General features: G+C 46.2%; 1 protein-coding gene across 1 annotated transcript in view; it reads right to left on the bottom strand.

Moving 5' to 3' along the window:
- NECAB2 (N-terminal EF-hand calcium binding protein 2) overlaps window positions 1-23,602 on the bottom strand; it is a 74,159-nt gene that overhangs the window by 8,231 nt on the left and 42,326 nt on the right. The window contains exons 4-5 of the mRNA XM_021535238.3: window positions 10,490-10,515; window positions 7,770-7,867 (exon numbers count right to left, since the gene is read on the bottom strand). Coding sequence (XP_021390913.1) covers window positions 7,770-7,867; window positions 10,490-10,515 — 124 coding nt within the window. The remainder of the gene's footprint in view (window positions 1-7,769; window positions 7,868-10,489; window positions 10,516-23,602) is intronic.

Genomic DNA, 23,602 nt, shown 5'->3' with positions numbered 1-23,602 from the left:
ATTTTCCAACCAGTGCTAAGTTTCCCTCACCAGACACTGGCAAATGGATGCTTAAAAATGGGCTCTCGTGGCCATGTCCTTGTGGGTATCAGGTACTGGGCAATGAGAGTTTTCAATGTTGGTGAACATCTCAAAGCTTCTTTGCTGGCATTTTTAAAGGTCACTATTCAGCTCATTAGGACCACAGGATGTAAAATATAGATTATTTTGCACCACCCACGAACTTGGAGACCCACTGTGACCTCCCCACATCTTCCCTTTGCCTCACAGGGTTACAACCTGACCAACAAGGCTTCCCAGTGCTGGCTTCCAGCAAGACTGGCCAAATTGGATGACAATTACCACGCCTGGGGACACTGATGATTTCTCCAACTGTTAAGAACCACAGTCCAAGCACACCCACAGAGTGATGCTGCCGAAATGAGAAGGCTTTTCAGTTGGAAACCAAAGGCAACTCTGTTTCACCCACACTTTTCCTCCAGCTAAAAAAGCAAAACCCAACAACAATCTTATTGCCATGCCATATAACACCCATCAACCTCATCCCAGGATGATGGGAAGGTTATCTTCCACCCACCCAGCCCTTTAAAAACCGGGTTTGTGTTGCACGGTAATCTCTGAGTGGCTGATTTAAATTCGTTGCTCATAATTGCCTGTTTGCTTCCAAGAGATATTTTCTTATAATTAAAATAACACTCAGCCCTGCCTCTTTCTCCCTTCACTCCCCCCGACTTGTAAATCCTTTCCAAAGCAAAGACCCAAAACTGATTGCCTGGCACATAATCAGTAGGAGAAACCTGAGGAGAACAGGCATTTAAATAGTTGATAAATGAAGGCATTACCATATGAAAGACCTTCAGCCTTCCCGAAACAGCTCTAAAAAACCAAATGAGACACCTGTTCAGATTTTAAAAATGACAACAGCATCATATGGATCTGAAAAGTTTTTTGCTATAAAATCCTCCTTCTGCAAATCTCAATGTTGGACTCTTCTCAACTCATGCTTACCTTGGGTGGTCCTGAAGGTCTCCTGCCATGGACCCTTTCCAAGCAATTTATCACAGGACTTCTCTATTCTCAGTATCAGAGATCCTCCCTGCTGCACTGGAATCCATCACTTCTCCTGCAGCCACACAGGTGGAAGGGCAGGTGTCTGCTGGCCCACCCAGGGGCTGTGCTGCACTTCCCCAGGGTCACCTGTGGATCCAGAGGCTTCTGGTCCCTTTGCATCCTGTCCACTCACCCAGCAGGCTTGCAACAGGCTGGGAAGTGTGGCCTCCTACTTCTCAGCCCCCTGGCTATAATCAGCCTTTTGCTTCACACATGTTCCTAATTAGCTGTATTTAGTACCCACAAGGCAGCAATTTGATACATATTTCATTTCAGTTTTCCAAGGAAAGTGTGGGTTTTGTTTTCCAAACAGGACCTACTCAAAGGACCCTGCAGATGTAGCAGTGTGGGATGGTCACGCTGCTGAAGGCTCAGCCTGGCTGTGCCACATGCTCATGCTTTGACTTGCTCCCTCCCTCCACAGCTGCTCTCAGACTGTTTGGCAAGACAACAGCACTGACACCTTCACCATACAATTTACCTAAATCCCAGGAGTAATAGACCTAAAATGGGAGGGAAGAGGAGGAAAACCATGTCCTACAGGGAGGTCCATGAGAGCTGGAGCCAGGACAGCACAAGCAAGACCTCCAGAGAAGATGCTCTTCCTTTCCAGAGAGAATGGAATGAACTTTACAGCAACAGACCAGCAGAAGAGCAGTGAAGGAGGATCTTAATCTAAAAATAAGTTCCAGAAGAGACCTTAAGATTCATCTCCCTGCCAGTCCCTGCTCCCCACAGTCTGGCAGCCCAGGTGGATCTCCTGCACAGCCCTGCAGAGCTGGCAAGAAACTCGCTCCGGATGGCATCGCATGGGGAAGCAGAGTTCTGGGCTGGAGTCTGAGCAGAAAAGTTGGGGAAAATTCAGTTCTTGCAGAACTGAAGCAGCACATTTTGCTTTAATTTGTGGTGCAATATTTTCTTAAATCAGCTTCAGAGAAGAGTTGCAGAAATATTTTCTGAGAAGCTAAACGAGCACCTCCTTTCCTTTCAGATTGTTCTTCAACTATAAATTTCCATAACTTTTCTGAAGATCAGCATCTTTTTTTTGATATAGAAACTGACACAGAAATTGTTCAGAAGTGTGTCATCCAAAACACACAGAGAGTTGGCTCATCCTTTACCAGTTCACTGCCCCATCACCATTCTTTTCTTTTTCCAGCCACAGCCATGCACCATGATTACATCTTTGACTGCATTGTGGGAGTGTTTCAGACCTGGCTGTGTTGCACTGCAGTGACCCCATGGGCTTCAAACCCAGACCAGAGGTCTGCAGCTGTTGTTCATTTAACCACCATGAGGCAAGGTCAGAACATGAGGTCTGTGAGAAGCCTTGAGCAGCTCACATTTTCTGGGCTGGGCACATCCCAGAACTGCCACCACTGTGCTGCTGTTCCACCCTGCCAGGGTCCATCCCCTGACATGGCACAGCCCTGCCCCAGGAACCTGACACCCTTGGTGTGAGCACCAAGTCCAGAGCAGGAGAAAACCTGCTCAAGTTAAATGAAAGGCTGAGATAAAGGGTTAGCTGGAGGATGGGAGGAAAATGTTCTTTTTGAGGATTATTTCTAGCGACTATTTTATCTCGAGGTGTCATCATTCAAAAAAGAGCAATATCACTTTTGGCAAGCTTAAGTTTGGCAGGTAAGAATGCAAACAAGAGCACTTGATATCGCTGATCTGGGCTGCGCTGTAGAACAAAAAATACCATCCACCATTTTTAGCATCCAAGGCTGCTGGCAGGTGGTTCTCACTCTGGGGCTGTAACTGAGCTGCTCAAACAAGCACAGTTTGCAGTTTGCTGCTGGGGCTGAAAACTGGGGTGACCCATGGTCAGCCTGGCACCAGCAGCAGGGAGGGGACATCTCTGCAGCACCTCCACGAGCCCCAGGAGCCCAGCATCTCCTGTTCTCTGCAATTACATCTCAAAAGGCAGAGACAAGAAAGGTGGATTGCTGCAGGAACATTTTAACTCACAAATAACTTGCAAACCTATTCACCTGTATGTAGATACCTCTTTGCTCCCTACTGCTACTGGAGCAACAGCAGCTGGTCTTGAAGGTCAGTGCACTCATTTTTTTATGATTTACATATTCTCTCATCTAAATAATGAATTTTAAGGGGAAAATGCATTAGCAGCTGCTTTGGGTACAGTGCCAGTCCATAAGAACACATGTGGTGCTTGGCACTCTGACAGGAGAAGGCTCTCAGGGGGTGTGTGTTGTGTCACCACCTGGTCATATCTCCTCTCCATTAAATGTCCATTAAATGAGATAACTGAGAGAGTGGCAGTGGAGCTGTCAGTGAGCAAGCAAGGAGTAAAACACTGTCTTTCACATCTCTTTGCTCTCTCTCCAGGATCAAAGGTGATGATGAACACCAAGCAGTGGCTGGTCCAAGGCCACCCTCACATCCTTAGGGCTGGTCCATAAACCCTCCCTGCTGTACCCTACTCTTCCCTGAAGCCATTCATTCTGGCATGTGCATGGGCAGTTGCAATTTCAGCCCCATTTTTGGGTAATTTTGCTTTCCAAGCACTCTCTTTCCATGTGGGATAGGGCATGCATCAGTCAGTCACCAGTGCTTCCTGGACCTGTCTGCTGCCCAACAGAAGCATCCCCAGGAAGGAATGATTTGACTTTAAATCTGAGCTGCTTCATCCTTGAAAATATTCATCATTCAGCATTTTTTGGATTCTTTGCAGCTTGCTTGTAAAGTTTGCCTCCCCACTCAAGGTCAGCCTTGCTGATGCTTCCATGGCCAGTCCTGCAAAATGCTGAACTGGCAGAAGCTGGAAGCAGGAGCAATCCCAGTGCAGCTGGCAGTGGGAGCTGGACCTGTCAGGAACAAGGCTAATTGAGCCTCTCGGGCTCAAAACGCCACACTGTTATTTTACCAAGCTAAGTCACATTTCCCAGGGTGTCTGGGTGAGGGTGATAGTAAAAGGGTTTCAAAATCATGGGGATTAAGGGTTAAAAGGAAAAATAAGCTTAGTAGGCCCTGGAAAAATAAATACCCTAAGCACATGGAGAACTCGTACTTGCTAGAACTGCACTGTGTAGCTAGTACATGATAAATGATATAATTGTTAGATGTGATGATTGTTTAGTAATTAAATATAATTACTGTTTAATCATAAGAATAATCATGAGAAACTGTGGTCAGTGACCTAAGAAAGATCACGAGAAACTCATGTCAATGTATACAATAGAACAATATAAGTTTAATAATTAATATGTGAGTTATGTAATGATAGAATATAAAATACATTCAGCTCAAAATCCGTGTCGGAGTCAGATTTGGGTCTGTACCCCTGATTCCCAGAGCTCTTAATAAAAGCACCTGCAGATAATCATATCCTGTGGTTATGTGTGTTTCCAAACGCTCACAAGGCTGCAGGGGTAAACAGCACCTCTGCCATGGCCAGGCACCTCCCCTGTCACCCCCAAAGCTGACAGGGATATGGGAGCATGGGGTGGGCACTGTCCCCTGAGGCAGGGGCTCAGTGGCCGAGGGCAGGGCCAGCAGCACCCTGGCCCTGCTCTCCCAGCTCCCACACTCCCCTGGCACTGGCACAAGCCACCCCCTTCCCCGTCATGTTGCTTTTGGTCTTTGCTGACTGCACTACACAACAGTAAAAGAGAGTTATATAGGAACATCTCCTGCTGTCAGCTTTATTTAGAACCCAAAAGTGCATTTCCTTTCTCTCCAATTTAACTTTGAATTTCCAGTTGTCACCGGCAGTCATTTCAATGCGGCACGGACATCACTGTATTGGAAAATAATTACAATGACAGATTTTGTTTTGCTGTGTGAGACCTTCCACTACTGAATCTAATTACTGCTGATACTTTACGAGCTCCTCCAGCACGAGATAATTGCTGCTTTCTCTTTTTATGACCAAGAAATAATCAGTTGTCTTTTAAGGTGAGAAATATAAACAGCAATTAAATACCATGGTTCTCCATGCCCTCTTGTCAGCTGGCACCTCTCAGAAAGACAACACAGAAAAAAGTTAGGCTTCATTAATTGTTTGCCCCAAATACATTGAAAAGGAGGGAATAGGAATGCTCCTATATGATTGATAGTTTTCTCCATCTTAGGAAATGTGTATTTTATTATAGAGAAGCAGGAGCAGCTCACAAGCCAAGCAGTTTTCTCAGAATGCTGAGCATCATCACCCAGCCCTTTGCAGGATCTGGCCACAAGAAAAAGCATAGGGACAGCAACAGGCTTGAGCATCAGGGGGCACACAGCTACACTTTACCAAAAACCTGCTGCTTTGGTCACCTTTCACCTCTTCCAGTATTTCTAAAAATATCCATTAAATGTATGAATCTTTTAAACATCCTGCTACCCCATCAGCATGAGACCCTTGGTTATAGCATCACATGAGGAGAAGATGGAGCAGAAGGAAACTCCCCCATCCCTGAAAGTGCCCAGGGCCAGGCTGGATGGGGCTTTGTACTCCACTGGTCTAGTGGAAGGTGTCCCTGCCCATGGCAAAGTGGTGGAAGTTGATGAGATTTAAATTCCTTCCAAAACAGATGTATCCTGTTTGAACACTGGAGACAGGTTTCTCTACCACCCACAAGCTTCTTTTCTGTTGTTTTTTTTTTTTTTTTTTTTTTTTTCCTCTGCTTCTTTACAGGAACAAAGTGCCTGCCTTTGAATAATTCATTGATGAGGTTTGTACCACTTTGTTCACAAAATAACAGTGGGGAGCAGTGTTTTTCATTAAATACTTCTTTGCCACCTCTTCTCTGTGATGGAGTTTTGCTCTGCTTGCTCTCATGCCAAAAACCTGCCAGGCAGTGAAGAGCAGCACACCCCACGGGCTGATGAAATGAGGGGATGGGAGGATGCTGGGGCAGCTCTCCCTCACCTGGCCTGGGGATTTGAGGTGTTGTGGTCCTCCAGTGTCACAGCAGGAAGGTGCCTCCAGTGCTCCAGATCTCCCTGTTTCTCTCCACTAAGTCATGATGCAGGTGACCAGCTCAGGTTTAGGTAGATCACCGTGACCTCTTGCAATTAAGGCAGGTGACTCCTGCCACAACTTGCTGAATCAAGGAGGGAGAAAGGTGTTCTTCTTATGAGTGGATTTGGATTTTGAGTAACCATCCTGCTTCTGCTGCAGATGTCTCATGGAAGGTAATACTTAAATGCTTAGATGCCTAATTTATAAGCAGGGAATAGACCATCTTCCTCTTGCAAAGTGTTAAGAAGAATTAGTCATGTATATTCACATCACATTGGAAAAGCAGTGGTGGAAGGCATCACGAACAGCAAGATGGAATGAATTACTAAGATCTTTATTAGCATGTTAACATTTATTTAAAATATATATTTGGCAAACCTGATGGTCATGAAAATTGCTAATAATGAATATAAATGAGACATGAACAGACACAGGAACTTAATAATAAAAAATTCTTGTTGTTCTGATTTTTCTAACCCTTTCATAATGTTGATAAAAAAAAAATCACTAAGACTTCAGACAGATCAGTGCTTGGCCAAAGACTTTTACCTTTAATTTATTATGGCAAGACATCAGTATGTTAAATATATGACTTCACTTTCCATGCTGCCTTCCTCAGAAAAATCAAAATGAATGAATTTTGATCAAGCAAGGAAATCAAGCTCTTTACTCAACAGCAAGAGGGGAGAGAAATTTGCCATTTCCCATTCTAACTCCTGAAATTTCTTATCATTGTCACTTCTTTAATGTGGAGTAATTTGAGTTTCTCTTGTAGCTTCAAAGATAGATGGAAGGGAGACTTCAATGTGGATTGCTTGCAGGAGAACTGTAGGTGGATTGGGAAGTACTTACAAATGTTTGGAAAAAGCAAAACCTTCCTCCCTGGCTTGGCCCTCAGTGTATTACCTTGCTGCTCACCAGTGAAGAGGAAAACTGATTTTATTCATTGTGGCACAAAACAACAATGCAAATGTGGTTAAAGTTGGAAGTGGGAGAAGGGATTGATTCTCCTGAGGCAATAAGTATCACTGATACAGCCCAGTTGCACTATTAAGTGGTGTGGAAGGACAGGAAATAATTTCAAAGGAACTAAAGCTTTATAAACACTTCTCTAAGCCTGGTAAGACAACAAATGATTGGTGCTCCTCTCAGCAGGGATGTTTATATGGTACATCAGCTCAGATTTTATAGATATTCCTAAATTAACTTCAATATGCTTCTTGATCAGTGTCACTCTCTATAATAGTCCAGTATCATTAACACACGATGGATTTTTAAGGACTTAGGCCTACTTTGCACATATAAACCAGGTCATTAGATCTCAGTTTTGGTGTTTGCATGATTCCTCTGCAGTCCTTTGAACACACAGCCCTCTAGTTTCTAGTACAGCAGCTTCACACATGGCAGCTTTGTTTGGAAGCAGGTTGCCTTCCAAGGTGGAAGCTGGATTTAAAGGCAGCTCTATAATAAGAAGTTTCCAAAAGCCCTCTCAGGGATGCTGACAACAACTCATGCATTCCAAACCCCACCTGAGGGACCCAGAGGCTGTGCTGTGTGCACTGCAGGAGGACACAGCACTGCTGAAGAGGGTGAGGACCTTTCAGATTGATGTGCTCTATTCGTGCAACTTTGAGGCCACTCACCCTGAGCTTGTGAAACGTGGGGTGCAGGAAGGAGCACTCACCCGTTTGGTGTAGTCCATGGCCTTCAGGATGGAGAGGTTCAGCATCTCCAGGGAGGCCAAAACATCTTCATAGTCTCCCATATGGTCAGCAAAATAGTCTGGGAAAACCAAGAGAAGCATGATGGGAACATGTTAGTGTAACTTGAGGCTACTTGGCACAGCAAGATCTATTACTGGTGGTAACATAGACCTGAGAGGTTGGTTCCAGGGATATTTTTATACTCTATATCCTCAGCCAAAGTCACAATTTGTCCTGCAGGGATGGGAAGTGGTGTGATTCCCACGAAGTATGGGACCATTGCACAAAGGAGATGTAAGACCCAGTAGCTCCCATTGAAAATAACTCCTCAGGTTCTTTTTTTCTATGCCTACTTCTGCATTTGATTGTATATGGTCTCCCTCCCTCCTACTGCTGGCATGGAGGAAGGGGTCTCAAAAGAAATCCCCTTTCCATTCCCTTGACATTCTTTGCCACTTAAAGCATCTAAATACCTCCCAATTCACCCCATTTTATATGAGCTGAGAGTGGCCTTCTATCTTTCCCTATGTGCCTATCACATTTACACCTCAGCCCACAGTCACAGGTTGAACAAGCTTTTGAGAATAAAATATGCCTTGAAAAGAACAGAGCTGCAAGCTGGGCCCAAAATCACGTGTTCTGCACAGAGAGGGAGCCACACATTCTCTGTGCCATCCTTGTCCTTTCCCTGTTTCTGGTGATTGACACAGCAAAAGCTGTTCCTTAAAAGCCACCAGTGCTGCTCCTCAGCACCAGGACATGGAGTTTCACACTGAGGTGACATCTCTGTGAAATGCAGCAAGACATAAACTTCAGGAAACAGTCCCACTAATTAGGTTTTCTTGGGTTAATTAGAAGTGCCTATAGGTATTTATAGTCTGAGAACATATCCAAAGGGAAGAGGAATTTGGCAGAACCGGAATGTCACAGCATGACTGACAGCAGCTGTTCCATGATAAGTAAACAGCTTACTCTCATTGCAGTGTGTTTGGTTTTTCCTTCTTGCTTGGGAAAGAAAAATTGAGCAGATCTGATAGGTAAAGACTTAGTTTCTAAGTCCTGAGACAAAAAGCTGGACCCATCCATTTCAGAAGAAATGAGCTGTTGTGGGCACAGCTCAGCCCTTGAGACTGACCAAGGAGGAGAACAGAGTTGACTTTAACAAAGTATTCAGCTCTGCTGCTTTAGCATTACTTATTCATGGGAAGCTGCAGGGCTCAAGAAATAACTTTTAAGATGCTCTCAACATTTTATAACACACAAGCCATTTCAAGAGAGACATCACAGCTCCCATTTAGACAAACTGAGGGTTTATGTTTAAGACTTGGAAGAGAAGCAAGCAAATAAATCACAGGCATGGGCAGGTATTCAGCAGATAACAGATCTAGGCAGGGGCCTGTGCTGATCAATCCTTTCTCTGGCTTCCCCTAGCTTTCCCCAGGAGGTGATGGGTTTATCTCCCTTCTCTCCTGGCAGCTTCACCCCTGGGAGAGGCAGTGAGATGGGATCACTCTGGGTGACAGCCATGTAATTTCCTGATTTTATCAGAGTGATGGAGAAAGCCAGAGGGGTTAAACAATGCCATTGTTACCCCAAAGCTGTGGGGGTTTGATTTCTTGGGTCAGCTGGCAAGGAGACCTACTGCAGTAAGAATGGAGGGATGGGAACAAGCCCTTCATATTCTCAGCAAACAAAAGGATTTTATGGAAGTCTTCATTTTTTGCATACCAAAGCAAGGACAAGCAGGAATAACAGTGGAAAGGGGAAATGTTGTTTTTGCTACCAGCTTGGAGTCTCAAAATGGTGTGGGCATGGTTTGAGTACACCAGGAGGAGAGAAACCCTGGACAATGTCCTGGTGCAGGCACACCCATGGCCAGAGAAATCTTTATGGTATCAGGAATAAGGAATCACTGCCTGGGGCTGGCACAGGCACCCAGTGCCCCCATCTCTGTCTGCACAACCCAATCCCAGCCTGGCTTCCAAAGGCTGCAATTAACTGCAAAATGGTGAAGGTAAATGGTGAAGACCTGCTGAGGTGGCTTCATGTGTTCTTCAGGAGGAGAGGAGAAGAGATGGATGAGTTCTCTGCAAGGCCACACACCTCTCTATCCATCTCCTCCCAAAAAGCTGGGGTGCAGTGAAACATTTCCCAAGCATCCACAGAAAAACACATCTGAGAGAGCAGATTGAGTCACCTCTGTTGAAGCAAAGCCCTTCAGAAGTCCCAGCAGGAAACGTTCCCTTTCTGGTCAAGGTGTGGGACAAAATATTATCACAGATTTTCTGTTCAGCCTTTAATTTTGGCACACTGTGGGAGGTACAACAGAGGTAGTGCACCCCTCAGGCAGCCTGCTGGGAAACACTAAGGCTGGCCTAAGGAGAAACATGTTACAGGTCTTGCAGAAGGATATGGGTTTATTGAACTTCAGAGCAAAGCTGGAAGCCACAACACCTCCAGAAATTAAACTCCAGCTTGTTATTGAACAGGTCCATGTGCTTCGCTTAGCTCTGACCCCATTTGTGTTGCAAGAAAATGAAAAAAGTTCTGCCAATTTTCCTGTGGAATAGGAGCAGAGCAGCAGCAGGGCTGAGATCCCCCAGCTCCACAGCACTGCAATCTCTGCTGCGTTTCATGCGACCCTCGGAGGCCCTCATGCACACCATGATTGCTTTTGCCCAAAAGGAGGGACTGCACTCACCACACAGCTCCTTGGTGTCCACATTGCTGGAGGAGGGGGAGAACCAGGCAGGGAGCAAGCAGAAAAAAAGAAAGAGGAAGAAAGAAAGACAACTTTAATGCAGAGGACAGGTGAAGGCTGCAGTTAGAATTCCCACACTCCAGATGCCCTCCTGAAACATTACCCACCCCCTCAGCATCCCCCAGCCACCAATGGGGACAGCCTGTGGAGAAGAGCAGGGTTGGTTCACTCAGGGCATCTTCAGCATCTGTGCAGCTGGAACAGGTTCACAAGTTATTTTGGATGTTCCCTGAGAGGGAAATGGGTACTTGTACATCCCCCCTGAGGGGGCACCTTTGCCAAAGGGGGACACAGCACACTTGGCACAGCAGCTCCTCTGACTTCCTTACAAACATCCAGCCTGGCAACGCCCCAGTGAGACACTCGATATGGCACAAGAATGTGTTTGTTCCCATTTACTCTGAATAAAAATTTGCAAAATATACTTTTCTCAATGGACCAATTCTCTTAATTCTGCCCTTATGAAGCAGCTCTTGCCCGGGATTGCCTCCAGACAAAATGGCACAATTACTTCTTAACACATGAACATTTAGTTTACATAGCAACATCTCAACAAACAACCTGCTTGGGAAATAAAGATTGCTGCTAATCTCTTTGTGCCTCCTATTCCCACACAATCATTAGTGCCATTCAAGGACTGGAACAATCCCTTAATAGAATTATATCTTATCCATCCATTTATGTCCTGGAAAGTTATTTCTTTACCTAAACTCATCCCTGCTCTGGCTAACCTGCCAGCATAAGGGGATTAGGGCTTTCCCTGACAGCATCCTCCTGCAGCCCTGCCTTGACACCCAGACCAAGGCAAGCACAAATGCCTCGGGCTCATGAAGTGCTGCCTGAGCCACCCCTGTGTCCTGCTGAAACAGAACGTGGTGCTGAAGCACAGTCCCTTTGGGTAAGTGCTGCCTGCCATGGGGAGGAGAAGCCACCTCTTGTCTCGGCCCCTGGAGGAGCAGGACACCCCTGCAGGGGTGGCAGCGAGAGCTGGCACAAGCTGCAGCTGCCCCTCTGCAAAATGAGCTTTTGCACTACCTTATCTTCGTTCTCTTGGAGACTTATCTTCCTTAAACCCTGGAATTACTTCCCTGAATCCTACAAAAGCCCCTGGGGGTGCTGTGGGCTCAGCTTCCCTGACAAGATGTTCTCCTGGCCAGATCCACTGAAGGCACAGATAGAAAGCTCTGTGCAGCAGAGCCACTGCTGATCCCTGGAGCTCTGGCACTGCTCAGCACTTTGCAGCAAGTGGTTCCCAGCCTGGAGCAGCAGTGCAGCAGCAGAGGAGTTCAGGTGAGCCCCCAGCAGATGCATTTCCAGCACCTGTGCCAGCCCCAGGACCCTGGCTGGTTCTTCACCAAAGCACACAGCCTGGGAAGTCAGAAGTTGCTTGCAGACACGTGCGTAAGAGTAGTTTTGACAACAGCATCACCCATGAAGTGTTTCAATAATATTTTTCAGAAGATAGCTATTGTTTATAAACACCTACTGCCGTGGTTATGGGTTTGCAGCTAGGGCACGTTATTGAAAAAAAATCTGTTACTGTATTCCGATTCTGCGTTGTAATAATTGATCTGTTGCTGCCAAAATTGGTCTTTTATCTCCTCACATCTTGCCATTGTATGATTTAACTTAATTGTGCTTGAATGTTAAAGCAGCTGAGAAGTTGCTTTTAATTTTAAGCTATCTTGCCTTCAGAATAAGCCTAATGAAAGAAATTACTGAAGTCACAAGCTGACTTAATAAAAAAATATGATAATGTTTAGATGAAAAACTGTAAGGAGAAATCAGTGGGTACTTGAGCAGGCTTTTTCCATCCCCCAGGAGTCTGCCTGCTGGGAACATTGCTGACACAGTGCCGTGCCCCCACCACTCTTACAGGGAGGGGGTTTCTGGCTTGGGCTGCACAGCAAAAGCCACGTGCAATATACCCAGCTACAAAACAATTTACCTGCTGATCTGATGCTTTAATACTTTAGTAACTAAGCCCCACCTGGGTGATGCCAGTAGGGATTTTTATTGTGCAGATATTAAGGCTCTGGGGCTCAGCCTGGTGAAATGGGAGGTGGCAGCTCCTGACGAGCCCCTTGTCATCCCTAACCCTTCATCCCAGAGCTCCCCTTCAGCTTCAGTTTTTGGAGCAATCACGTATCACAAACCCCTTCAGAAGAAAAACATTTACGTGAGCATTAGTTGCCAGGTTTTTTTCAGATGCCAGACATTTAACATTCCTGTATACAACAATAAGCTAAAAAGAAAAATCGTGACAAGTTGTTCTCATGTTTTCAGGAAAATAATTTAAAAAGTCTTTTAAGTACCGGAACACTTGGCTGTGAATTAGCTTTCAATTTTTATTACATTAATAATATGACTAATTCAAGATCTTATTGAAGCCATAACCCAACTAACTAAGCAGAATATAATGAAGTTTAAGTAGAAATGAAGGGATAATTAAAGATTTCTGTGTCGTACAATTTTTTCTGCATAGTAGAGGCCACATATATCTGATCTTGTTCCAAAACAGTCTTTCTTTCAAGGGAGAAAAAAAATCAAGAAAAGCCAAGTATTTTTGAAAATCTAGGCCTTTTCTCTGTTTTCCAACTAATGAGGCTGCAGCACAACCCTGCATCCCCAGTCTTGCTGGGGTGTGCACCCTTTGGGGTGACTTTCCAAGGCTAAGATATACTTTGGAGATTCTCCATTTGCCATTTGGGACCTAATTTCTTCAACAGAAGTAGGAGGCAAAGACGAGATGTGAGATGTCAACCCAGATTACCTTCTGCAAAGGCAGAGCCCAAGCCATGAACTACTTTGGCCACGAAAAAAGGACAGTTTATTGCTCACCACTCCCCCTCAGTTAAAGACACTGGGATCATTTGACCAGATAAACATAGTGGCAACAGGGAAATAGTTTTCTGTCCTGGTTCACATCCAACTGTTTCAAAGAAAAAGAAAAGACCTCTAATCATGATACCCTCCTGTGTGTGTGGGAGTTTAAAGAGCAATGGAGGAGTTTAAAGAGCAATGACCATGCTGTGAGAGCATCCCTTCAGTGGGCTTAATTAAGTGAATTTGTCCAGAGAGTAATTACTGATGCATGACTTGTGCAAGCAAGAGGCTGCCCAGAGTAATGGCTGTGTCTCCTGCATACTCCAGAAAGAAAAACATTTCTCCCCACAAAGCCCCACCCAGCATTAAATTGTGATTTGATGAGCATCTGAGCTAATGAGGATCCTTGGGAAGTCACATCTCTCTTCCATGTCCCTGACTGGGGATTGTCCATGGACAGGCTTTATCAGAGCTGTCCTGCACTGACTCTGCTGCTTTTCCATCCATATATAAGCTTTTCTTATTTCTGTAAATGCCTTTCTTGAACCATGCTGCCATCCTTGAGACTTTATCCCAGGAAGAAGGCACCATCAGACAGAAGACCTGCTGCACCAGGGTGTCCAGCAGCCCAGGGCTTATGGCACCAGGCTGAGCCTCCCAGCAGCCAGACCTCTGGCTAGGTGATGGCACCATGCAACCTCCAGGTCTTGGGTCAGAACCTCCAGCTCACTGGTCCAGATCAACCTAACACTTTCTTAAAGCAAATTTATGTTTTCCACCAGGAAAAAAAAAAAAAATACTCCTTCTGGAAATTCCCTGTGATGATTATTTGTATTAGCTCTTAATAAGCAAGCCCAGTGGAGCACAGCACAGGAAGGAGCATCCAGAGAACATCCCAGGAGGTGTCAGTATGGCAGAGTCAGGGATGTCCTGGTCCAGTGCTGCTGCTGACCTGCAGAGGCTCCTTCCAACAAACTCAGCCAGGAGTCTGCAATCCAGCCTCTCTCCCTCTCTTTCCCAGCATCTCCCTGCCTCCCTAAGGCAAGGCTGATGGCCTCTGACTTCCTGTCCTTAACATATTTTTACAGATTTCAGCTGAAGAGAGGAGAGGAAAAGCTATCTCAGAATTAAAAAGATTATGTGGAGGAGAGGAACATGAGATTTCCTTCCTGGGTTTCAGCTCAGCCAAAGGAAAGGTCCCAGGCACCCCCAATGGGCAGTACAGTCAAAAACATAATGGGAATTCAGAAGTTGCAAATACATCAAAGTTTCATCTTCACGTTTCTCATGCAAATATCTGCCTGGATGTGCTGCTCAAATGCTGCTCAGTGCCCCATCAGCTTCAGCTGAAGATAATAACCCTTTTCCTTGGGCAGATGAAAGGTTTGCATCAGCAGCCACATGGCTTAGTCACTTCACCAGCACAGAAAATGGAAGGGTTTTTTTTCCTGAAATCACGTTCTACTTTTATTTCCATCTTTTATTCACAGCTTTGGGTTTGCTATAAGGCTTCAAACGAGCACGGAAACAAATTATCCTCTAGCAGTAACCACCTGCAGAACTCATTTTCATTTAGGAAAGACTAAAAAACAACAAGTGCAGCTGGAATGTATTATTATATCTGATGATAAGGCTTCCAGTCCCATCAGCAACAGCGCTGTGTTATCTCAACACCTCAGAAGTGGCAAATATGCATCCAGATGCCTACTAAGGGGTCACAGATGGTCACTTCTGATCATTAGTTTCTGAGCTGAGTTTCTGAGCTCAATGAAACATGTTTTACACAAACCCCAGAGTGAGAGAAATTATTCCAGGCAGAACAAGAGAAATACCAAATACTGGCTGCCAGTCAGGAGCTGAATAATTCTAAAGAATTAAACAACTTTCCAAGCCCATCATTCTATCTTCTGGTGAATTCTGGTAAATCCTTCCCAAGACCTATCCAAATACCTCCCCTTTACCCACCTGATTGCTTAAGGAAAAAAACCTAAACCGCTCTTGTGGTATTACTTATAAAAGGACCTCCAAAATCTGGTGTGCCACATGCAAAGAAACAGCAGAAACCATATGCCAAGGCTGTCCACCACCAGAAGGACATCCAACCACCTGCAGCTTCAAATGACACAGAGAGAGGATTCAGAGCATATATCAGTTTTGGGCTTTACTTCTTTAGCTGTGGCAAGCTGGCAATTAAGATTCTGGTGCCCAGCTGGCTTTACTTTAAGGGATGGTCTTTATCTGCTGCCAAATGTTTCTTGCATGACATACATTTGTGGTGTGCTTCACAGGAATAATTCTAATGTGCACAGACTTGTGCAGGCACAATTGCCCTGCTCCCTATTCAGTACAACAATAAAGAGAGTGAACAATGAGCCTGAAATAACCCAGCAGGTATTTGCTTTTCCCAGTGGGGCAGAAAGTACCCCACTTTCTGTATATGGAGAGCCATAAGGAACGAGCTGACACAGGGTGCATCATTCCCCCAGACAGAGGTTTCTCCCAAAATCTGAATTATATGAAAGAGGAAAAGTTTTGCAGAGTGCATATGGATCATCACCTAACTGGTACACGTCCAGCACTGAAGCACAATGATTTAGATTAAAACACCTATGGGGAACAGATCCCATGGGAGCTCCTGAAGGGGAGAAATTGCTGCCTTCTCCTAAGCAAAACTAATAACTTTATCCTTCCCTTGGCATGTGCTCCATCACTGAGCACCTGGTGAGCACAGTAAGGGCCTCTGAAAGCCCAGCAACAAAACATGTTTTTCTCAAAAGCCCTGGTAACATACAGGATAAAGGAGAAAAAAAAAAAAAAAAAAAAATCAGGACAAAGAATTGCCCAGAAATAGAGAGAAGCAAAGGGAGGATTTTGTATGAAGCTTTCACATACTGATTTTGTATTACAGTCTCACCACCTGTGGTGCAGGATTGGGGTTTGTAACACATTCTGTGTCATTTGAGAGATGGTCTCTTTCCTCCTACTTGCTCTTGCTATCAACAGGATTTTCACTCACCAGTTGGAAGGCTGAAGTCTAGTGCCCCCCAGGGATGTTCTGCTCACCTAACCTGGGGTTTGGCTTCTTCCTGCCCCCTGCACATCCTTCCTTGGGATTTAGGCAGATGATGGCCAAGACAGGGGCAGTTTTGCTTCTTCCCACACCACAGGACAGGTGAGGCTCTCTGCTCAGCAGGACGGAAGGTGAGCAGCACTGGGGCTGCACTGCACACCTGCATTACTTGAATAGTAATATTTTCACATGGTTTTCCCTGCAGCTCCTTGCCTTTTTGAGCCATCTGAGTTCTCAGATGCTGCCCAGATCCAGTTTCCAAACCACACGCCCACGTTCACAGGAAATGCTGGTGCCCACAGCTGTGAGCTCTGCTGTGTGTGCTTCCCTCTGGAGCACCAGGGCAGCAGAGTCCTCATGAATACCCAGGAATCTGGAAAACACTGATTTTTCAAGGTAAACTGAACGGACCTTCTCTACAAACAAGCACAGTAAATTTGGTAGGCTCAGGATACAATACACTCCTTTATTCATCCTGCTTCAAGGCTGCTCCCTCCCTGCACAGCAAGACCCTGTGGAGCTGCTGCAGTCACACAGGAGGTCCATGGTGGACTTGCTCTGCCTATAGAAGCACAGAGAGAAACCAGGAGGTCTCAGTTCCCTGCAGGCTGGGCTCCCCCTGCCCAAGCCAGACAAAAAGCATCTCAGAGAGCCACCACTGTGGTTTCAGCATCACCAAAGTTGATCTTTTACGTCACCTACTGTTATGATGGGGAAGATCAGCAGAAGATCTTTACTACCTTCTCCTGCTCCTTGATGTGGAAGCCCCATGGCAGATCCCTGAGTGTGTCTGGTGGCTCTCCTGGGGACAGTCACACCCCCAGCACAGTGCCTCAGCACCCTACAGCCACTGCCCAGCCCAGCCTGCAGGCTTTACAGGCAGAGCTGCCCACTGGCATCCTTCCCACCCTGCCAGAGCTTCAGCTTAGCCCAGAGCAGCTTTCATGCACCCACAGGAAGGTGCCTGTGTTACAAATCCTATTCCAAATCTGATTTCAAAAGAAAAGGACAGAGGGAAAAAAAGTGTGGTTACCACTGAACACTGACTCCTAACTGATATGTCATGAGGCTGAGCACCCCCAGATGGGTGGCACACATCCAAAAATGCCTGGACTTGCTCCAAAGAGCCTATGATACTGGAGTGCAGATGCCCTGCAGAAAGGCAGTTGCCATAGTACTCCACTTGAGCAGTAATTAGGGGTGTGATGGGAGATGTCTCTTCTCCAGCCAGTGATCTGCAATACAGTTGCATTCATCTTGTAGCAGTAATAAACATTATAAAAATGGCATGAGGAGGCTATTAAACTTGCTAAATAGAATCCCTAAAGTCCCAGACCATCCAAGGGCAGCTATGGATGCACAGGAAGGGCCCTCTGTCCACTGTATCCCCATTAGCTGGTCTGAGCATGATGCTGGGAACACCAAGTGTGTGAGTTTGATCCCCATAGGGACCATTCACAAAGGAGTTGGACTCAGTAATCCTTGAGGATCCCTTCCAATGCAGAACTTCCTGTGAAATCTCAGGTGCTGCTCTTCCTTTGGATTCATCCCCACCTCTCCTGGCAGAGCCCCCACCTCCACCACAGTTTTACACTCTTCAAGGGGAGGGTTTTGGTGTGGGTTTTCGTGGCCTTGAAGAATGGGGAAACTCTCCTGCAAAGACTTTCAGAGGCTCCCAGGGTGACCCTGCCGGTCCCCATGGAACACAGACCATGTCCCTGCCCCTGCCCACAGGAGGTGGGGGCAGTGCCCGGGGTGAGGGGCAGGAGCACCAGGTCCTTACACACACCAGGGCTTGCTTTGGCTGTGCTGTGCTAACAGGAGCACCCCTGCTTTGCTTGTGCAGCTGATAGAACCAGCATAGACACTTTGTCAGGGGGAGGACTAAACACTGCTTTTTGCAGCACAACTCATTTAATTTCCTTTCAGGGACTCAATATTTACCATAAAGATGGAGACCACCACAACATAACACCTTGTTTGCTACTTCCTCATTTTCAAAGACTGCTGCTGCATTTCAAGGCTGGTTCAGCTCCTCACTCCCTTGGCATACTGATGCATTCTGCAGCCACAGGCACTTGTGAAACACTGGTCATAGCTGAGCCAAGCTTCTACAGAACACAATTTCCTCTGTACAGCCACAGGTAGGTGTCAGAAATAGCACAGCGAAGAGCCCAGTTGCCTCTAGACCATCCTCAGAAAGTCCCAAGCTTCAAACCATCCCCGACACAGACCAGATGCTTTCTTTCATCAGTGGTTTCAAGACAGCCAAAACAACATTTTCTATGTGGTGAAGTGTTTGACAGAACAAAACACCCAGCTCTAATTACCAAGGGCAGCAAGAAAAGTGACTGAATATGGATAAAAAAGAAACAATGGTCTAGATGCTGTTGAAAAACATGCTCAAAGCTCTCACTAGTTAAAAAAGAAATAAATGTCACTTTAAAAAAAGGCAGGAGCAATAAAGTGGCACCTGTGAGTACCAGACATTTGTTAGTTCATCCATCACAGCTGCAGTATGGCACTGCAGGCTGCCAGCCGGTGCCACACCCTCCTGCTCTGCCTCAGGGCCCAGAGCTGGAGTTTCGGGTGCTGCAGTGAGCCAGGCTCAGCATCCCTGAGGCTCTGCCCTTCCTGCCCTATGGCTTCTAGAAAATAACATCCAAAATAAATTCCTGTGGCAGTTTTCCACAAAGAGCTGATCATGAACCCAAATGCTCAGACTCTGGGGAGTGCAGGAGGAGCCCAAGGCAGAGCAGCCCCTTCACAAAACCCTGCACCTCACTGCCTATGGCTGGGGCAGCACAGCCTTCTGCAACTCCACTGTGGGCAAGGGGAGGGGTTTTCCCACTTCCACATCCAGTCGGGGCCACCCAGGATCTGTATGTTAAGAGCAAAGACTGGTGGAGCTGTTTCTGCACACGGAAGAAAATTTTGGGTGATTAAGGCAATGTCCTCTTGGATAATTCCTTGTAGCTTGTAAAACCATTTCATGGTTTATTGTCCTAGTTGAACAGAACCTCTAACCACTCACGCACAAAAGAAGAATCTCTTGAAAAGCTCACAAAAACTCTGAATAAGACGACAACACAAAAAAATCTCCTACTAACAGCACAGTTAATATCCTGAAAAATATATCAATGCAGCACACTAATTTACTAGGCTTGATCCAACAGTTTCTAAGCATAGTCACCACCTTAAGTAAAATAGACATTTAGTACAGTATGAAACATTTTGAAGTCTCTGCATGTGCCAAATTCCTAATAAATTACATCACAACCCTCATATTTTTATTTTTTTTTATGGATGACTTTTTCTTGAAAAATATCACTCTGCCCACAAATGCATCAAGGAAAAGAGAAGGCAGGTTTAATTACAGCCTACAGTAACTTAGCTGCACTTCTAAATGTATTAAATTGATGATTAATGTATTGATTATATTAATCATCTGGCAGTACCAGGCAAAACTGGGACTGAAGTCCTTGGAAGGATGGGCTGGACATGTCATGGTCAGCAGAGAGGCAACACAGGCAACTTCCTTGCTCTCAGGTCCCACCAGCTCAACTTTGGAAACATAGCACATAGGTTTTCTGTGATATCATCATCACGTTGCATTGAGATAGCTGAGTATTTAATTCTGATACCCTGAGTATTTAATTCTGATACCCTGGTCCCATGCAGTGTCTTGAGCCCGCATCCAGCGGCACAGCCTGCCAGTAAACCAGGTGCGTCTCCCATATGCATTTCAGGAGCAGTAAATACAGCAGTTCACGGCACATCAATTTTGCTGTCAGCCTTGTTCGAAGTGCTCAGCCTCGAGACAGACTTTTTAAATGCCAGCTGTTTGCGGTGCACTTGGACTGCTGTGAATATAAACTCTTTCACAGGGATAGTTGCTGCAACTATTTTGGTTTTGTGCGATATGGATTCCCTATTTGCAGAAAAATATAAAATAAGTAACAGGAAGGAAAAGAACGGTTCCAGCCTGCGCTGCTCATTCACAAAATCGTGGCGCGGGGCGTTGCGGAGCGCTCAGTAAAGCGCTTTAAAAACCAAAGGAGAAAGTTGTCCGGAAGGGCTCCGAGCCCTGCTCAGCGCCCAGGGAGCGCCTTTTGCAGCCTGGCCCCTGAAACACGGCACAAGCTCGGCCAGCGTTCGGGCAGGGCGGCTGCACCCCGCACACCGGGAGCGGTCACCGGGAGCGGTCACCGGGAGGGAGCACCGGGAGGGAGCACCGGGAGGGAGCACCGGGAGCGGTCTCCAGCAGTGATAACCGGGAGCGATCACCGGGAGCGATCATTGGGAGCGATCACCGGAGCGATCCCCAGCAAGGATCCCCAGTAGCGATCACCGGGAGCGATCACCGGAGCGATCCCCAGCAGCGATCACTGGGAGCGATCACCGGAGCGATCCCCAGCAGGGATCCCCAGTAGCGATCACCGGAGCGATCGCCAGCAGCGATCACCGGAGCGATCACCGGGAGGGTTCACTGTAGCGATCACCGGAGCGATCCCCAGCAGGGATCACCGGAGCGATCGCCAGCAGGAATCCCCAGCAGGGATCACCGGAGCGATCCCCAGCAGGAATCCCCAGCAGGGATCACCGGAGCGATCCCCAGCAGGAATCCCCAGCAGCGGCCCCGCGGGCCCGCCGGGCAGGGCCGGGGGCTCGGGCCCCCGAACGCCGCCGCAGGGAGCCCCGGCAGCGGGGCAGACGGAGACGGGCAGTGATGTCCCGGTCACAGAGGCGGAGAGGGTGTAGGAGTTCATAGCACGGACTGGAAATCGCTGCCCGGCTCGCAGAGAGGTTCCCGCAGGAGCCTGCAGGGCTGAGTTGCCCAAAAAGAGCCATTTCCGCAGCCTGGCTGACCTCCCTCGCCCGCTGTGCTGCTGTCCGGCCCCTCCCCGGGCAGCCAAGCCAAGGGGTGCTGTGATTTTTCACCTTCATCGGGGCACGATAATGGCACAAGTAACTCTGACTTGAAGCAAACCTACCCGTCAGCTGTTTTTTCACACACTTCCCTCCACTTGTTGGCCCTCTCCTTTACAGCAAAAGGAAAGGGCCATGTTTTTAAGTTCTCATTATTTATTTTAGCTCAGTTTTGAAAGCAGACCGCTAAAACAAATGAATACTCTTCTTGCAGGGAGGAGAGGCTCTCTTATGTTTTTATGCACAAACTGTCAACAGTATGAAACAGTCAGAAATGGCCTTTTTCGATGACTGAATATTTAACATTTTGCCTATTACCACTTGATATGGAAGCCTGGGCTAATCCAATTTCTATTTGTAATCTCTGTAATATTGAACTGCAAAAGGGAGAGGGATTGTTCAGAGCCCAGCTGAATGGGTTGCTAATTGCCAGAAGGAAATAAGCTATTGAGAGCAGGAGGTAAAATTAAATCAGCCTTCTCCTCCTTTTAGATTTTGCAGGTATCTTGTTTATTACCAAAGTTGTATGTAGGAGAGGAAGAAATTAGAGCAGCAAACGTGCAGGTTTGGATATGTAGCACACAACTAGCAGGGAACAACTAAAAGAATAGTAAAGCAAGAAATCCCTGGACCCTGTTGCTGTGTTTTTCCCAATATCTTTGTTTCTCATGAATGCTTTTCTTCTGCCATTGAAAAATTATCTAAGAAACCTCCTCCCAAATCCAGTCCTGAGGCAGACAGCTTGCTCTGCCCACCAAAGAGCAGCTGCACATGTTTGCTGCTTGATGCTGGTGCCTGAAGCACATTTGCCCAGAATAAACCCCGATAAATTTGCACAACTGGAGCTGCAAGCAAAGTCTACAATCTCCTTGAATGCCTCAAATGTGACTGTAACACAAGAAGCTGGTTAGAATTAAATATCTTGGTCACTTTTATGGTTTTAATGCAAGATCTTGGTATCTTTCCATTCCCTAGAATGGAAAAGCAGTGATGCAGAATTGCCCTGCACAATCCAAAAAATAAGGTGCTGAGCCCCTTTCCCAGCTAGAAAGGTCTCTGATGTGATAGTTCTTCACTCCATTTGCACAGATAAACCTCCCCAATCCTCTCTCTCTGCAGTAAACAGCAGCCTGCTGCTCCCAGAGCCAATCTGCCTCTGTACAAGACAGCCTCTCCCCAGGGACCTGGCAGAGAGCCTGCCTGGGAAAACACCTGGGAAATAGGATTAGAAATAGAAAAATGTTCTCATACGTTAGTTCAAACAAGATTCTGTGCAGTTTTTCAGCTTTGTGTTTCTTGCAGTGACCTTCCCACTGGGTGATTTGTTTTTACAGCCCCTTTTCTTTGGTGAGCCTGAGACGTTCTGTGTCTCTGTCAGCATGCAGATGCTGAGTACCAGCCTTGGCTCCAAGTATTTCTTCACTTAAATGAAAAATAGAGCACAGTATAGTTTAAATGACATGTTTAGAGAAGAATAAGCTAGAACTCAAAAACATCTTCCACATAAAAAAAATCCACCAAGTGCCCATGCTCTTGAGAGCCAGAAATTAGAGCAAGACATGTAATTTTTGTGCAATCATTTTGTCCCTTTCAGAAGAGACAAGAACTATCTCTTGAATCAGTTAATCAAAATCTTGGCTGATTAAACCATCCGTAGTTTATTTCCCAGGGAGTTAATTGAGAACATTCCATATTCAGAAATGAAGCTGGTTTCAATGGGCACAGCCATCTCTGTAGTGCAGGCTTCAGACAAACAGAGCATTCCACTGAATCAGGTTTGCAATGCAAATAGCAAGATTAGGGAGGGGGAGAAAAAAAATCCAGGAAAAAATACTCAATCACAATCATCATTGTTCTTGCTCAAGAAGTAGAAGCACTTTCTGTTCAAGTTTGAGAGAACTGGACTGCAGAAACCCAGAGAAAAGCACAGACAGCAGAGCACTGCTCCTGAAATCTCCCTACACACAGAGGATTCTCTCAGATAGAGACATCTCACAGCAAAGGACACCAGACCTGGGGTGGGTAGTGGGAAGGGAAAGCACCTCACAGTAGTGCCTGGAGGGACTTAGCAGCCAAACAAAGCAGTAACAGCACACCTTTTCCATCAGAGGAAAATAAGGACTGGAGCAGAAGGACAGCAGGCTGCTATCCAGAAGGTACTGAAGGTGTCCAGGTCTGGAGCGGCACTGTGCTGGAAAGGGGGTATGGAGAAACTCATCTTCACCTTT

The sequence above is a fragment of the Lonchura striata genome, chromosome 13 (genome assembly GCF_046129695.1).
Source record: "Lonchura striata isolate bLonStr1 chromosome 13, bLonStr1.mat, whole genome shotgun sequence".
Lineage (NCBI taxonomy): Eukaryota > Metazoa > Chordata > Aves > Passeriformes > Estrildidae > Lonchura > Lonchura striata.
This window is presented reverse-complemented; position numbering and strand designations above follow the sequence as displayed.